Here is a 16,850-nt window from a genome sequence, read left to right on the forward strand (position 1 = left end):
ATAAAAAAAGTCTTCCCGATGGGTTTCACGCTGAACAAATATAGCCAGTGGTCCATGGAACGTGGGGTGGTGCAGCCCAGCGAGAGAGGGCAGCAGGCATCGAGGGAGGCAGTAAACACAAGAACAGGGTCCACTGAATTCAATTTGACCAATTCAGCACACAATTGTTGAGGCTATAGGGGATAATGAAGAGAAACAGCCTGTATCCCTGTATTTGAGTATTTGAGGGACTAAAAGTCTGGTTGGAAACAGATGTGGATACACACACACACACACACACACACACACACACACACACATACAGAGCCTGTCAAAGGTTTGAATAATATCTCCCAATCACCTGTTCTCTAGCAGGCATTACTCTAAGCACCACACAGATAGTATCTCCCTTACCCCTTGCAACAATCGAAGAGGGAGCTTTTAATATGCTTCGTTTGTGGATGAGGGAACAGAGATTCAGAAAGGTCAACTAACCTGCCCAGGGTGACGCAGCTGCTAAGTGGAGGGTCCGGAATCAAAGCGTGGGCCTGAAAGCATGCGAGTACTTCCGAGCGGAAGTGAGGCACAGAGTAGAAGTGAAGTAAATGAGGGCTGAATCCAGAGCGGTTTTGAAGGACTCAGATCATGAATGAACTTGTTGCCCTATTGAGAAGGGTGAGACTTTTCTATGTCGCCAACAAAAGTGAGATATTGGAAGTTCTGAAGCAGAGGTGCAGCACGGTGATGTTTAGGGAAAGTATTCTTGAGGTAGAGTGGAGAATGACTGGTATCAGTATGAGTAGAAGAAGCAGGAAGGCCAGTCAGAAGGGTGACGTCCAAGTCAGTGATAGTGGTGGCCTCCAACAAGCCCAGGGGGCGATGTGGGAAGTCAGCCGAATGGAGTAAGAATACTGAGGTAGGTGAAGAATTTGAGGTGCCTATGGGATATCCATGGAGACAGCCAGTCACGTGATAGAAGAAAAGTCTGGGAACGCAGAGATGGGCATGGAGGCTGGGGAGTAGATCTGCTCACCAGCAGAGGGTGAGAAGTCAGAAGAACAGGACCCTAGAATATCCCTGTCTAAGGAAAAAAAGGATTAGAAAGGCATAGCTGGACAGGGAAGAGGAGAGCCAGGCCACATGGGGCCAGGAAGCCAAGGGGTGTGAGAGACCCAGGTGGGATGTCAGTACTGTTTTATTCTGGAAAGTGGTCACATTAGATGAAAAAGTCAACCTAGTAGATGTGCCTGACCCTTGAGAGAGATGTTTCAGGACAGTGGATAGGGGTGAAACCCAGAATCCAAGTGACAGGGTTGGGAGAAACAGACTTGGGGCAACCAGAAGCAGGGAATACAGATGACCCTTCAAGTAGTTTAGCAGGGAATTGAAAGAGACAGCTAGGGCAGTAGCTTGAGGCATAAACAGGTTTGAGAGAGGAAATTTTTTTTTTTTTTTTTTTTTGTGGGAGGGGAGAGATTTTAAAATAAGGTTTTTTATTTAGCTATGGTTTGTTTTAGGAGGGATTTCAGCATATGTCTACCTAGCAGTCTAGGAAAATCCTCAAGATGTCAGGCCTCCAGACAGATTTTCAGTAGTAGTTTCTGATAGTAACAACATGATAGGGGATTGGCAAAGACAGAACCAACTCGGGAGTTGGCCATCACTGTGTGTCTGTTCCTGTTCCCCAGACAACATGGGAGCAGAACTCCCTGAGGGTCCTTGGGGAGAGCCCAGTCCTCAAGATGTGAGTCCTGTCCTCCCTTCCAACTCTGTGTGGCCTTCTTTTGACTCTCTGCTCTGATCCATGACAGCTCAAGCTGCTCTCAGTGTCTTGAACTTCCGAGCCATTTACCCTTGGCCAGAGTGGGGGAGAGCAATAAACAGTATTAGGATGGCAGGAAGGAGAGTGAAAGGTCACTATCTTCATGTATCCACCACCATCACCAGCAAAGTATTGACTGGAAAACTAAACGGGGTGTTCGGTAAAACATGATTTAAACACCTGCCTCTTCTGTTACTGCTTTGCTACCTGTTGATAAATCACAGGATGCTCATCCCTTCTTTAGCAATAGTCAGACAATTGCCAACTCTTTGGCAATGAGTACCTCAAGCAAAATGCCCATTAATTGAAAATCCTCTCAAAAAATAAAGTCCTGTGTGGATCCATTCGTTCTTCAAGATGGCTCCCATTGGGCCTTCTCAAGGCGGGTTGAGTGACAGGCAGTGGAAAGCCAGTAGGGGGAGCACAGGCTTACAGAAACACAATACCTTTATTCTCACTTAGAATGCTCCACCAACACAAAATTATATTATTTTAGTTACAAAAGGGGGATCACAGCAGCAGACCAAATTCAGATTTTATTCCTAGCCCCCACTTTGTTTATTGTATAATTAGTTTTTTTTTTTACATGGCCCCAAATAAAACATTTGCTGAAAGTATGAAACCAAAGACCTTCTAAGTTTTAAAAATGGCACATTAGGTACTTTATGTATGGATATGAAGCAATCTTTAAGATCTACTGTTATGGTGGGGGGGGATCAAGGTGAAGAACAGTGGAAAAAACCACTTTTTGGGTGAATACTAGCTATCATTTGTAAGAAGAAAGAATGAAAGAAAGAAAGAAAGGAAAGAAGAGAGAAAAGACTATATTTGTACAAGTATATATGAGTATTTATATGTGTCTGTAGAAATGTGTTATATGTTTATTTCCATATGCATCCTTGGAAAGGGATACATAAGAAATAAGGAACAGTATGGTTCCTTCCAGGAAGGGGAATTGGGGGCTGAGAGATGGTGGTAGTTTAGAGACACATTGTTGTTTAACCTTTAAAATTTGAACCATGAGATGGTACAGAATTATTGAATAATAGTTACAAATGACAAGGTACATTAAAACAAAATTAAATCTGAAAAAAAACAAAAACAAACAAACAAAAAACAAAATTAAATCTGTCAAAATGAGCAAATCTGTTTCTCAACAGAGGATGAGCGCCCACGGAGCCTGGGGCGGGCTGGTCACGGTAGGGTTAAGACAGGGCAGGTGCTAGGAAATCAATGTGTCCTGAGAGGCGGGAGCGCCAGGTTGACAGTCTGGGGTTCCTGAGTTCAGCAGGCCCCAGGATTTAGCTTTAACAGTTCTGCTATTTCCTGAAGCCCATATTACACTATATGTTAACTAATTAGGATTTAAATAAAAACTTGAAACAAACACGAAAAGAAAAATCCAGCTTTTTAATGGGGGCTTGTGACATCATCAGAACTGTAGCTGGGGGCGTGGGGTTGAGAGAGGGCGGAGCTTGGTGGCGGAGGAGGGTCTGGGGTCTGAGGTTGGAGGATCAATGGGAGGGTGTTCCCAAGGGACAGGGGATAGTGGGGTGGGACCAAAGCTGAGGGGGTAGGGACAGCATGAAGACCGAAGGCCGAGGACAAGCACCTGACATATATACAGAGTCCAGGAAAACCGTAAAGAGTATCAAGGGAACAAGAAAAAGGATTAGAAGATGAGTCCATCATCCATTCATTAAATAAGTATAAGGACATGCAGTGGGCCCAGCACTGTCCTCCTTACTGGGAGGGCACAGCGATTCTATTCTAATTAGACAGCTTCAACCTGCATAATGTGGAGGTGTATTGACCGTGAGTATCACGAAGGTGGGCAGAGCCCATTAAATATTCTTCAAATCATGCTTTAAATGGCTGCATAATAGTCTATCTTATGGATTTACTATAATCTTTTTTTAAAAGATTTTATTTATTTGACACAGAGAGAGCGCACGCGCACGAGAGAGGAAACGCAAGTGTTGGGGGAGGGGAGAAGAAGGAAAAGCAGACTCCCCTCGGAGCAGGGAGCCCGTCGCAGGGCTGAGATCATGGCATGAGCTGAAGGCAGACCCTGAACGACTGAGCCAGCCAGGGGTGCCTGGAGTTACTATAATCTTAACCAGTCTCCAACTTAAAAACATTGGCGGGGGGCACCTGGGTGGCTCAGTTGGTTAAGCATCTGACTCTCGATTTCCGCTCACGTCATGATCTCAGGTTTGTGAAACCAAGGCCTGAGTCAGGCTCTGTGCTCAGCATGGAGTCTGCTTGTGATTCTTTCCATCTGTACTCATGCACTCTCCCCCTCTCAAAATAAAATAAAATATAAACAAAAACATTTGCGTTGTTTCTGTTTTCTGCCCTATTATAAATGAATCCATTTATGTGACCCTGAGGACATCATACTGATTTTTTTCTTTAGGATAAATTCCTAGATGCAGACCATGTGGGTCAAAGGGTGCAAGCATTTTCAAGGGTTTTAAAACGTACTGAGGAGTGGGTGGCCCAGAGTCTAGACTCCTTGGACGTGAATAGCTGAAGGGATATGGGGGAAAATGAGAACCTATTATTGGAAATATGGGTCCTGCTGTGGGTGGTGAGGTGAGTACAAGAGTTCTGGGAAGTGCCTGCAGAAAGTGAGAAGCAATCGTGCAGGGGGTGGGGGAGATGAAGCCCCCAGGTGGGGTAAGGAGAGCAGAAGGCCTGGTGGAGACCTGGGGTTGAAGCAAGGGGCATGCAGGGAATGGAGGGGAATAGGAGAAAGTCAGAGGAATCCAAGGAGATGAGTGCAAGTTGCGAACTGGGATGCAGAGAACTCAGAAAAGAAACAGACTCCGAAAGTGGGGTTTGGGGGTACTGGAGACCCTCAAAGGGAGATGGCTGTGGAACATCTGGAAAGAGATCTCAGGAGGTGTTGAAGCTGAGGTGGTCTTTCTTTCCTGGGGCTGGCTCAGATCCAGAAACCTGACGTTCCCTCCAGAAAACCGCTCAGAATCTGCATTTCAGAGCCAGTGCCTCTGAGTAATTCTGACATGGGTGCTCCCAGGACCACAGTTAGAGGGGATGCTATTGAAGAAGTAAAGGCAGCCTTCTTGTTCACAAAGATGCTGGGTGAGTGAAATTCAGGGGGAGCTGCAGCGCTGGGGAAAGACTATGGGGGTTCAGGGAGCTCTGTGTGGTGTCTGGGTAAAGAGGCAGAAGCCAGGGGTTGGGGGCAGGAGCGGACGAGGTGGGATGAGTTGCTCACAGGGGAGCCAAGCCCAGAGGGGGGAAGATGGTGTGGACCAACAGGATGGTGGGTGGGTGTGTTTCCCAGAGCCAGGAGGGAGAGGGTGGAAGGCACTGGTTCCAGGGAAGGGTAAGTCTTGGGGTTCCTGGGAAAGCGCATCTATTTTTTTCAGTAAAAGAGCAGTTGAGGTTACCTGCTGAGAACAGACTAGGGTTTAGAAGACCTGAGAAGGTTTGAAAGAGCCCCAGTGGGGGCTTTATAGGGAGTCAGTGAGGACAAAGAAGGCTCATGCAGAACACTATCGGCTGCAGGGGATTCTGTCTGGATAAAATAGACCTCGTACCTATTCTGGGGAGATTTCCATTTCTTCTCCCTCCCCCGAGACATCTCTGCATTTTAGCACCTGACTGTCTCATTCCTTGGTTAAGATTTCTTTTAAAAGAATTTTAAAAACTTCTTCTGTCAATAAATTACCCTTGTCATCCCTCTGAGATTGCCCAGACTCCCTCCACTGCTCCCTGCCTTCTTTTATATATATCTTAATCTCCTGCACGATCTTCCCTTCACTCCCGGCTTCTCTTTTTTTCTATCTTGTTTTTACAATACTCTCAATCATGTTCCAGTTGCCTCTCTCCCCGTGCCCCCCCCCCTCGCCAGGACCCTGCTTCCCTCACCCCTCCCCTCCTTGCTGGAAGCCGCAGCGTTTCAGAGCCTGCTCACTTCTTGCACGGCTTCATTTTGGGGCTACGTGTGGGTTTCATAAGCAGGACCAGCTACATAATTCTGGGGCCCACCGCAAAATGGAAAGGCAGGCCTCCTTGTTCAAGAATGATTAAGAACCTCAAGATGGCAACCATGGAGTTCCGAACCAAGGGCAGGGCCCTTCCAAGCATGGTCGCTTGTCCTCAGAGCCAGTCCTGTTCATGGTGTCTGTTGCTTTAACTTATTGTTGTTCACCATTCTTTGAACACCTCCAATTTGCGTGTGTCTCTAATGGTTACTAACTTGAGTCGTTATGTTTATAAGAATCAGGGAAGGGGCGCCTGGGTGGCTCAGTGGATTAAGCCTCTGCCTTCAGCTCAGGTCATGATCCCAGGGTCCTGGGATCGAACCCCGCATCAGGCTCTCTGCTCAGCGGGAGACTGCTTCCTCCTCTCTCTCTGGCTGCCTCTCTGCCTACTTGTGATCTCTGTCTCTGTCAAATAAATAAATCTTAAATAAATAAATAAATAAATAAATAAATAAATAAATAAAAAGGGAAGACACTCTATTTTAATTGCTCCATCCCACCACTTTCTCTGTTTCTCTGGAAGAGTGACATGACACTCCCTTCTAGGCCCAGTTGCCTATGAAAATTGATGTTTGGCCTTCCTGCTTGTCAGAACCCCCCAGTGTCATGCTGTAAGTTACGATGGCACCGAGGAGGCGCCCTCCCTGAAGGAGACCCGCAGGAGAGGTAAGGTGAGTCACCCGGGAGATCGTACTGCCCATATCATCTGCATTCCTCAGTGAGTGGCTCTGAGTAAGTGTTCAGTCTGTAATGGCTGGTAGTATTCTCTCCCTCCCCCACTCTGGCAGATGGCTGAGATGCTGTCACAGTGTGGACACAGCATTCTAGTTTAGGAGGTGACCTTCCAGACTCGAGTGCTCCCCTCCCCTCCCCCAAAGGCCTGCCATCCCACCTGGCTGCCATCCCCCACTGGTGGCCAGCATCCCACATCTCTCCCACCCACCCCCACCCAAGGATCCAGTCACCTACTTGTTGGTCTGCCTCTGGTGCTGGATGACCATGTTTTTCTCATGGATTGTCTCTAGCAGGGCTGTGGCCAGAGATTTCAGATCAGAAATGGACTGTGGAGTGGCTGGAAGACTGCACCCGTGATCTTCGGATAACAGATCCTGAACTGGGTGGGATACAAAGTTTACAACTCAGTCTTAAGTCCTTCTGGAACACGGCAATGTAAACCTATGTCCGATCTTCCTGGACAATGAAGCTGGGTTAAGCTCCTGGCTTCTAAATGCTATGATGAAGTATTGAAGAATCCGCTTCAGGTGTTTTCGTTTATTTTTAAAACAAAATAAAATTTAGTGTGAGGGTTGAGCAGAAACAAGGAAGTTCTCGTGGACTTTTATCACCCATTTCTTAAAGGGATAATAATCTTTTGCATTTGTCCAGCATCTCACCCTTTCAAAATGCTTTATACTAACTCATTTGAGGCCCAAAATTTAAAAAAAAAAAAAAAAAAAAAAGATAAAATAAAACCCACCTGGGAAGTATTATTTATCCCCATTTTATGGATGGGAAAGCAAGGTGCTGGTGGATTAAAAACATCAGCTGAAGGTCACACAGCCATGCAAATGGCAATGACCCTTGTCCTGAGCTCCTTGCTTTGTGGCAGAGTTTCCTACAGTGTGCTATGTTCGGTGGGCGGCAAGATCCTATGGGGCATTATTTAAAATATAAAATATATTTTGTGTCTGCATCTTTTTAGAAACCATGAGTTACCATAAAAAAGACACAGCCTGTACTCCTATCAGACAGAAAAAAATAAATCTCTCACTACATCTCTGAACATCCTTTTCTATATGCCTATACATAGATACACAGATTCATACATTTTTCTTGAAATGAGAAAAAGCTCTTCTTTTTTTCAGTTAACCCAACTCCTCATCATCAATATCTCCTAAAACATAAAACGTAAAGGCAGTTTGGGAGCCCATATGTAGATATAAGTTATTTAATTCCTGCTGGACATTTATGCTACTTTCTATTTTTTTTTCTCATAACTAATGTAGGAAGAACTTGCCTCAAGCAGTATGTTTTCAGATGTTGATAATTATTTCTTGCTGCTCAAAGGGGATGAGTTCAAGCTTTGTCAAAATAAGTTGCCAGAGGGTTGTCCTGCTCTGGCAGGCTTAGGGGGTGATGTTTGAATGTGGCTGGCATTCCCCACATCAGTGATGGGACTGGGTCGTCTCACCATTCAAAGACATTTGGCTGGGCACCTGGGTGGCTCAGTGGGTTAAGCCGCTGCCTTCGGCTCAGGTCATGATCTCAGGGTCCTGGGATCGAGTCCCGCATCGGCGGGCTCTCTGCTCAGCAGGGAGCCTGCTTCCTCCTCTCTCTCTGCCTGCCTTTCAGCCTACTTGTGATCTCTCTCTGTCAAATAAATAAATAAAATCTTAAAAAAAAAAAAAAAAAGAAAAGATGTTTGGCTATCCAGGGTATCCAGAGCTGAACTCACATGGCTACTTCACATTACTGGGGAGTACTGAGGTTTTGAGTTTAAAAATAATTCTAGGATGTCTTTTTTTTAGTTGAGTGGAAAAACAGAAGTTGCTTAGAAAAGTGCTTTGGTTATTAGGCCGGCTGAAGATTCAGCACTTTTTTTTTCCCCCTAGCCACCCCAGCTCTGATTAAGACTCCTGTATGATCGTCACTGGTCTGTGTGGCCGACAACCCAAAACTGGGCCAGTCGCCCATGTTCAACCTGAGGCTTACGCTGAGAACTGAGTTCCCAAATATTAAGTGTCAGAAGTAAGCTCTCTGCTATTTATTCCCCTGGACTGTTCCTGGAAGATCATTATTTTTCATCAGAATCGACAAGGAGGAGGAACAGAATTGCAATCAATAAAAGCTTCTTTGAAAAAGGCACATGTTCTGTGATAAAATGATTTCAGCAGCTGTGAGACTTTTCTATTCTGGTCACAGAGGCCAGAAAAAGGAGAAACTCGGTAAGGTTGGAACATGGACCCATGGATGTTAAATTGGTGCTTGAAGGAGGGAAAATGTTCTTAAAGGAAGAGCACAGGCTAGGGGACCAGATGTGAAGGGGGTCCCGTTGTTAGAAAAACGTCTAATGCAGTGGTTCTCAAAGCAGGATCCCAGGACCGGCATCAGCAATACCTGGGAACTTTCTAGAAATGTGCATTCTCTGAAGCCTCACTGTACCTACTAAGTCAAAAACTCTGTGTGTGTGTTGGGACAGGGTTGGGGCAGTAATCTGTGTTTTCAAACAAGGCCTCCAGCCAATGCTGATGCGGATGGAGGTTTGGGAAGGGCTGTTCTAAGAACCATTTTCGTTCCCCCACCACAAACGGAGACGCGGACCCCGAGCTCTGGCATTCTGTGGTTCTGACCCTCCAGAGAACAAACCCTACCTTGCTTTGCAGATAGGACTCCAGTCAGCGCACTGCTGCTAGATTTACTCTGGCCTTTGGAGTTTTTCCGTCTTTCGAGAGCGTTCTAAAGCAGCATTGGGAGAAAATACAAATCTCTATCAAAAAAGCCAAAAAAAAAGAAGAAAAGAAAGAAAGAAAAAAGGAAAAATACCTACTTAGAGTAGATGCATGCTCCCATCAGACACACAAGACCCCTTGGCAAACCCCAAATGCTGACCCAACTTTTAAAATTCTGAGACCCTGCCAAAGAGGTATGAAATTTATGGACCTGGTAGAGAGTTTTGTTTTGTTTTGTTTTGTTTTTTAAAATTGGTGCCCAGCAGAATGACAGCAATTACCTTTTCCTCTATATAAAAGGCACTCAATGCGTATTCATTAAATTAAATCATATCTGAAAGCAAGCACTCCATCTAATATGTGAAGTCACTAGTTACGGAAACCCCTTCTGAATAGATATGAGATGGAGAACAGGTTTACTTTTATCTGCTGATGCCAAAAGATCGCTGTTGGTCTTTGGAAGACTTTCGTGGCTGGACTGGAAAAAGCCACAAATAATGAATGACGTCTGCCACGGACACAAGATAAGGAGGCACACAGGTGCCGACCAAAGTGCCATTCCTATCACAGACCCTTACACTACAATTGATATGCGCTGTGTAGCAGTGCTTGGCACATTGAAGAACCAAATAAAGGCTGTTAAATGAATGCAGACACACATTTTTTAAATGTATGTATTAATTATACAACTTTAAAAGCTGCATTCTTCTTTGGCTGTGTGTGTGTATATATAGACTGGTGTAAAGTGTGGCCCCCAACCTCACGGAAAAGGGAGAACAGCATAGAGACTTCAGGGAAGAAAGGCTAACTTCAGAAGCCAGGAATACGAGACGGTTCTCCCAAGCATCTAGACTGCTATAAAGCTCTACCCTTAGGAAGAGAAATCAATCTATTTTCAAAGCAGAGAAACCCAGGAGATGTTTCTAATTATAACGCTCACAACGAACATCTGCAGAAATAGATATTATCAGACTAATGGAGCTGGGATGAGTCTAAACAACAGTGGGAGAATTTAAACATTCTGTCCTTTCAGTGTGACGTGAACGTTCTCGCTCAGATTGTGATTCCCCAATCTTGGTTTCTTCTTGTCGCTCGGAAACCATTTTCTTATGGATGATTATGAGACAAGCAGTGTCTGATGATGGAACATTTTCTAGAGGTGCTGATAAGAAACCTAATTCTATGCGGACTGAGGCAGTGAAATGGCCACGTCCAGATCTGGGCAGGCTCCATGCGCCCTGCCTAGGTGACAGCAACGAAAATGCTCTTGCAAAAGCTATTTTTGTTGTGTTTGTTGTTTGGGGCTTCATTCTTCCTGGTTACCTCAGTGAAAGCTCTTACTTTATCTGGGAGGGCAGGCGAGCACTCACATGTCTTTGGCACATAAAAGGGAATTAACACAGAATGGCATTTAGATGTACAATCGTGAGTCATGACCAGCATCATCACAATTCTCTACCTTATACTTGGCGATGTTTGATTTCAAGAGGTTGACCTCTTCGTGGAGTTGCTTCAATCGCTCTTGAAGGTACCTAGGAGAGATAACATGCAACTAGGAAGTGTCTGGGCACAAAATAAAAAACATATAGGCAAATAGGAGAAGAAAAAAAGAAAACAACCCGCCTCCAGAGCTATTGTGCACACACAATGCCTTCTCACCACCAAAAGAGGAGAAGAAAAGTGCATCTTGGTGACCTCTTCTTAAATGGATGTAATCAAGGTCAAATATGCCCAAATCACAGAAACCCTACTTTAGAACAGCCTTCTGCAGAGAACCCCTAAGGGATATCAACACAGTTTTCACATAATTCTCATTAAGATGATTCCACTGGGAAGGCAGGCAGGAAGAGGCGACACCAGACATAACATTAAATTAGACACACGCGCACACACACGCACACACACACTCTGAAATTTGCCTCGGGGAAAAGAAAGAGCTAAGGGAATTTCTCAATTTATTTTCTTATTCTTTCCCCTCTCCTTGATATCAATACCAAGCAGCTTTCACTGGCTCCCTACCTTTCTTGCCCAGCTGGGAGGCGGGGAGGAGCGGGGGAAGGAGACAGGGGCCGGGGAGGCAAGTGTATAGGGGTGTGGTGCTTTTCTGACTTTCGAAGCTGATACGTGGCATTACCATCACCATTTTGGCGATGGGACTTTCCTTTCATTGCAAGGCAGCTGTAACTTGGGCTGCGAGACTGCACGGCCGGTGTCCTGCCTGAGTGCATGCCCGGGCCCAGCCACTTGCCTGTTCTCCATACAGAGGGCATCCACGTCAATGATGCGGTTCTCGTGCCCACCCAGGATGTGGTTTAGCTCCTGGTTGAGCCTCTCCACTTTGTCCTGGTAGGAAGACCGTTCTTCTTTAACATCCTGAAGCTCGTCCACCGAGGCCTGCAGGTCATGCTCCAGAGACTCTATCTGAAACCAAGGAAGTGTCCTTACTTAAGATGTTCTTCAGACATCATTTTAGGGCCAGAGATGGAGGCTTCTGCTTTGCTGATCGACTCTGACAGGGCATATTCATCCCACCTACGAGAGGAGGGAAATGAAGTCTAGGCTCTCTTTCCTGTCCCCTAACTAGGGCTCTGTACCCATTGAGATTTTGTCTAAAAAGTATCACTCAACACTTGGGTAAATTTGCAAATTAAGGCCCATTTGTCATGTCTTGTTCCTTTCCTGTCTATCCTGAATGGGGGAAAGGGAAGATGTTTCTTGTGTTCAGACCAATGGCACCCCAAACTAGGGGAACAGACCTTCTGGAAGCAAGGACCACAAGAGGCAGATCAGGAACTTACAGAGCAGGGAGAACGTCAAAGCATTCAACTCACACCCTCCTTGTGCCTCTGGCTGGCATCCCAGGCACCTTGCCCTCTCTGAGAAACCGGACACAGTCCAACGGTACAAATATATCCCCCACTCTTAACAGATGTTAGCAATAACCTGTTCCTTAGCTCTCTCCAGCTGCTGAACCAAGTCTTCACGCTCATGGGCTGCAAAATGCCGCACGCCAATTTCTTCGTCTCCGAGCCTCTGTTTGGCAATTGTCATCCTCAAGAGCTATATTTTCCATTAGTAAAAAAAGGAAGAGAGAGAGAGAGAGACAAAATGTGTGTGTGTGTGTTAAAATGAATAGATCCAAACCAAAACCTGAGCATATTCAGCAAAAAGTTTTGGAAGGTATGACTTTTCAAGAAATACTGAGGAAAGGCATGAGACAAAGAAATGTCATGGCAATATCATGAATTAAAGAACAAGTTAAATATATATTGTAGTTTGCACACACATGCATATACCCCTATATCCATGCACACACAGTGTAAGTCTAACGGGAACACTGGCCTGGGCGTTTGAAGGTGGAGGTCCTTTGCAGCTCTGGCACAGTAAAGAAAAAACTCTGGGTCTCTTCTACAGTCAGCAAAGACAACAAAATGATAACATAATTTTTGGAAGCATCTAGTAAGATAGGCTTGTTGTTCCCACATCTTAGCAATGAGGCTATGTCATCAAGGGCCTTAAAAATGTCCCAACCAATGATCCCGTAACCTTGTTTCTGACAACCTGGGCTAACAGCAATCCCAGACATGCACCAGCTTTAGGAAAAAAGAAAAAGTGGATTGTACTCTCATTTTCAGAAAGAGCAAAAGAATGAGAACAAACATCTAATGAGCACAGGATGGCTAGCAAAATGCAGTGCAATCAATCAATGGGCTAGTTTGCAGCTGTTGGAAATAAGGGTGATGAACTGTGTAATAACACAGAACATGCTTATGACAGCATGCTAAGCGGGGAACAAAAAGCAGAAGACTAACTTTCATTTGTAGTAAAATTGAAGTCATACAAAGAACCTGTGCACAAAAGAAAAAGTGGCCCAATACACTCTAATTTTTTAAAAAAGATTTTGTTTATTTATTTGACGGACAGAGATCACAAGTAGGCAGAGAGACAGGCAGAGAGAGAGGGGGAAGCAGGCTCCCTGCTGAGCAGAGAGCCTGATGCGGGGCTCGATCCCAAGACTCTGGGATCATGACCTGAGCCAAGGCAGAGGCTTTTAACCCACTGAGCCATCTAGGTGCCCCTACCTACACCCAAATTTTTAAATGTGTGTGTTTTGGTGATGGTGAGATATGTATGTTCTCTGTTCTGTACTCTATGTTCTAACTTGTCAAATAAGCACACATGACTTTCATAACAGACTTTCATTTATAGGTTTTTAAATGCCTACAGATAAAATTCCAGGTTCTAAAATGTAATTTTCCAAAGGATCCCTGCAGACCTAGAGTTGCTCCAGACTCTGGCGCCTAGCTCTATGTGCAATTCCAAACCTTCGGGTAGGGTCATAATGGAAACAGTGATCCCCGGAAGATCTGATGGGGCCAGAACTGTCCTTAAGTGTCTAGCTCAGTGCCAACATCATGGCCATGAGACTGACTTTTTCAAGTTATGGCCCTGCTTCCTGATGCTTCTTCTGAAAAGGTTGTAAGCTTGACTCCCCACCTCCCTGTAGGGTGTGTGTGGATGGGCTTCGTAGACGAAAAACCTGGAGACAGATTTTTATGACCCAGCCAGTGAAGTCCGCTTGGGGCATGCTTTTCCTCACCTAGCATGAATCTTAAGGTGTTCGTGGCCAGCAAAGAAAATGGATCCTCAAGTCTCTAAAGGATTTAGGGGCAGGTGAAAGAAAATTAAAAGCCAAAGTTGAATATTAACTAGATAGAGACAATAAATACCAGCAGTCACCAAGGAAAACAATGGTGTAAACAGAAGCAACGGACATCTACTTTCAAATGACAACTACTTTGGGTCCTTTCCTGAAAACCACTTGACTGAATGTGACCAATATTTATTGTGCACCTACTATGTGCTAAAGCAGCACTGATACTGAGCAGACAATTCTCTGGGCAGCTTGTACAAAAGGCCAGCAGAGGACATAGGATACTTAGGGATGTAGACAGCTGTGCTCCATGGAACCTGATTACAGCTGATCCTCATAACTCAAGGGTCCTGCAGGTGTGAATTTACCTACCTGCATATCTATTTGCAATCTCAAAATCAACATTCGTGGCATTTTTGCATCATGGCCAGACATGTGCTGCTATCAACAGAGTTGCAAAGAACATGATTCCTCTGACAGGAGTGTTTCCACCTGAGGTAGAACAAAGCAATGGTCTACCTTCTTGTTTCAGTCCTCGTACTGCAAACAGGTGCTCCTTTCATGGTCTGGTCATTGTCCTGTTTGTTCATGCCTTTTTGCTTTTTGTTGGTGTTCTGCTGTTTAAAATGCACAGTGCTGAAGTGATGTCTTGTGTTCTAGGTTGTGAGGTTGTGAGACGGAGAATACGTGTCAAATGTGACTTAGAGCGCTATGGGCCTTGAGTTCAAAGTTCTCTGTGAACTGATTAAAAAAAAAAATTCTGACCAGAGGCTCAGAGGAACCTAGTCTTACATTTCCCCTAGGAGCAATCTTCGGTATTTGTTAATTTGCTGTTTGCAGAGAATTTAGAGAGCAGAGCTATCGCGAATGATGTGAATCACCTGTACTGGGGGGAGATGGCGTTTATAGCAGAACTGGTTAACTCAACCAACTGCTGGGATGTGAAACCATCTTCTGCATCAGACAATTTCTTGGCTCAGAACTTTCGGAACCCAAGTGGATATGCAGATAGACAAACAGCTAACCAAATGAGAAACGTTTCTCAGATCAAAGGGTCTAGGAACGAGAGGGCTCATGCCTTTTTTGGCGTGAGGCTACAGGAGGCCTTTGACACAGCGTGGAACGGGGGGCACTTCTCCTGATATGTGAAAAGCCAGATTGACAGCCTGATCTTGAAGTAATAAAACACTGCTGTGGTTTTCCATGCACAGAATGCTTCACTGAACACCTAATTTAGAATCACACAATTATGTTTGCTTAACGCCAATTAATTATTAAACATGTTTATTGAGGTCTGACAGCCATATAAGAGAGTCATCTTTTATATGCCCGATGCCTGTTATGCTTCAATAAATATGTTAACAATCATTTGGTGTTTAATATGCATACAATATTGCCTATTAAATTGCAGGGCTGGACTGGTTGAAACATTTATTTTTAAAAGTGAGGCCCACACTCGTAATAGCTGGATCATTAGTTGGTCTGAAACTCAAGTGCAACCAGCTGAAGGGGCCCAAGGAGGGGGTTGCGGTAGGGATGCAGCGGGAAGAGTTCTCCTGACTTCCAGGGCAGCAGCCCCTGCAGGCCCTGGAATCTGTCTTGGTTGGGGTCTGGGGTCTGGGTCCACAGTCTGCTACCTGTACAACTATACACAGGCCTGACCTTCCCCGAGCTGCTGTATCTTCCACTGAAGCAGTAACAGTATAGCTTCTGCAGGGGTGGGGGGGGGGGGGTGAAGGGGGCAAGCAGGTGCTATAAGCATGAACTGAGAATGAGTGAGAATGAGTGCAGGTGGTTTACGTGAGCATTTAAGTCAGGCGTTCAAAGATCGTGCTTGGCAGGAAGAGAGCGATGGAGAAGAGAGGATGAGTGAGGACAATGTTTTCAGTTGTGCCGCTATGCACCCCTGCTTTCAGGGTCCCAGACAGAGGGGTGTGGGAGGGTGGCTGCTAATACATTCAGACACAAGCACGTTGTTCATATTTATCCCTACTGCCCGGTTCGGGAACCTAAATGCCACATGCCCTGAACTTTATGGACAATTTAAGGGACCATCAGGGGAACCAGGGCTAGACACGTGCTGACTTTAGGATATAATCCTAAGAGACGGTGGGATTTTTCTGCAATACTTAGCACAGCCCCTGGAACACAGAATGTGTGCACTGTCAGCTGCTATTACGATTCTTGTTATGACTGCCATCACCGTCTTCCTCCATGTGAGTGTCCCCATACCTACGCCCGCCCCCCCGGGGAGGTCCAGTCTTTCTTCCAAGCTGAAAGCAGCAGACTGGAGCCAACCTTATCCATACACTGCAGGCAATGAGGCTATCGTCCCACCTTGGAAATGGTCATGAAGCAACTGCTCAGGCCACTTAATTCCCCCAAACGGGGCCATCAAACCTCCGTGGCCAACCTCCCTGTGCCAGCCAGAGAAGCAGATCATTGCCCCATAGGGCTCATGCACGCCACCAATAGATGTATTCATTTGCTGATTTAGATGGAAATAAACGTTTATGAATGAATTATGGGTGTGAGTTGTCAGCTTATGGCTGAGGAGCAGCTGCAGCTGGGAGGTGGCTGAGGAATACGGCCACAAAACCATGTGGCAAAATGGCTCTTGGGTTCCCCTCCCCCATCCCGTGGATGGAGTCCAACTTCTCTGTGGAGGCCCTGTTCAAACTCTGGTCCTCCTTGGGGGACCCCCGTCGGAATGACTCATTCCTTTCCAAGACCTCTTCTCAGCCTTCACCCCTCAGCTCTCCACATCCTCTCCTCATCTGGTCTTCACTTGCCTGGACCCGTCTGCCCCTGTCGATGGTGACAGGTAGGCAGGGGCAGGAACGGCTGTATTCGCAGGTGTTACCTGTGTTCAGATCCCAGTGCTGCTTATCCTCATTGTGCCACCTTGGCAAGTCATCTAACCTCACTGG

The 16,850-nt window shown here is 45.6% G+C and overlaps 1 protein-coding gene across 3 annotated transcripts in view; it reads right to left on the reverse strand.

Moving 5' to 3' along the window:
* The window catches only part of CCDC149 (coiled-coil domain containing 149), a 97,655-nt gene that overhangs the window by 19,437 nt on the left and 61,368 nt on the right, over positions 1 to 16,850 (reverse strand). For all 3 annotated transcript variants that reach the window (XM_059381845.1, XM_059381837.1, XM_059381830.1), the window contains 5 exons: positions 12,210 to 12,326; positions 11,515 to 11,687; positions 10,726 to 10,798; positions 9,189 to 9,273; positions 6,787 to 6,931 (listed from right to left, as the gene is read on the reverse strand). In XM_059381845.1, coding sequence (XP_059237828.1) covers positions 6,787 to 6,931; positions 9,189 to 9,273; positions 10,726 to 10,798; positions 11,515 to 11,687; positions 12,210 to 12,326 — 593 coding nt within the window. The remainder of the gene's footprint in view (positions 1 to 6,786; positions 6,932 to 9,188; positions 9,274 to 10,725; positions 10,799 to 11,514; positions 11,688 to 12,209; positions 12,327 to 16,850) is intronic.

Source organism: Mustela nigripes, chromosome 1 (assembly GCF_022355385.1).
Source record: "Mustela nigripes isolate SB6536 chromosome 1, MUSNIG.SB6536, whole genome shotgun sequence".
In the NCBI taxonomy this organism is placed as follows: Eukaryota; Metazoa; Chordata; class Mammalia; order Carnivora; family Mustelidae; genus Mustela; species Mustela nigripes.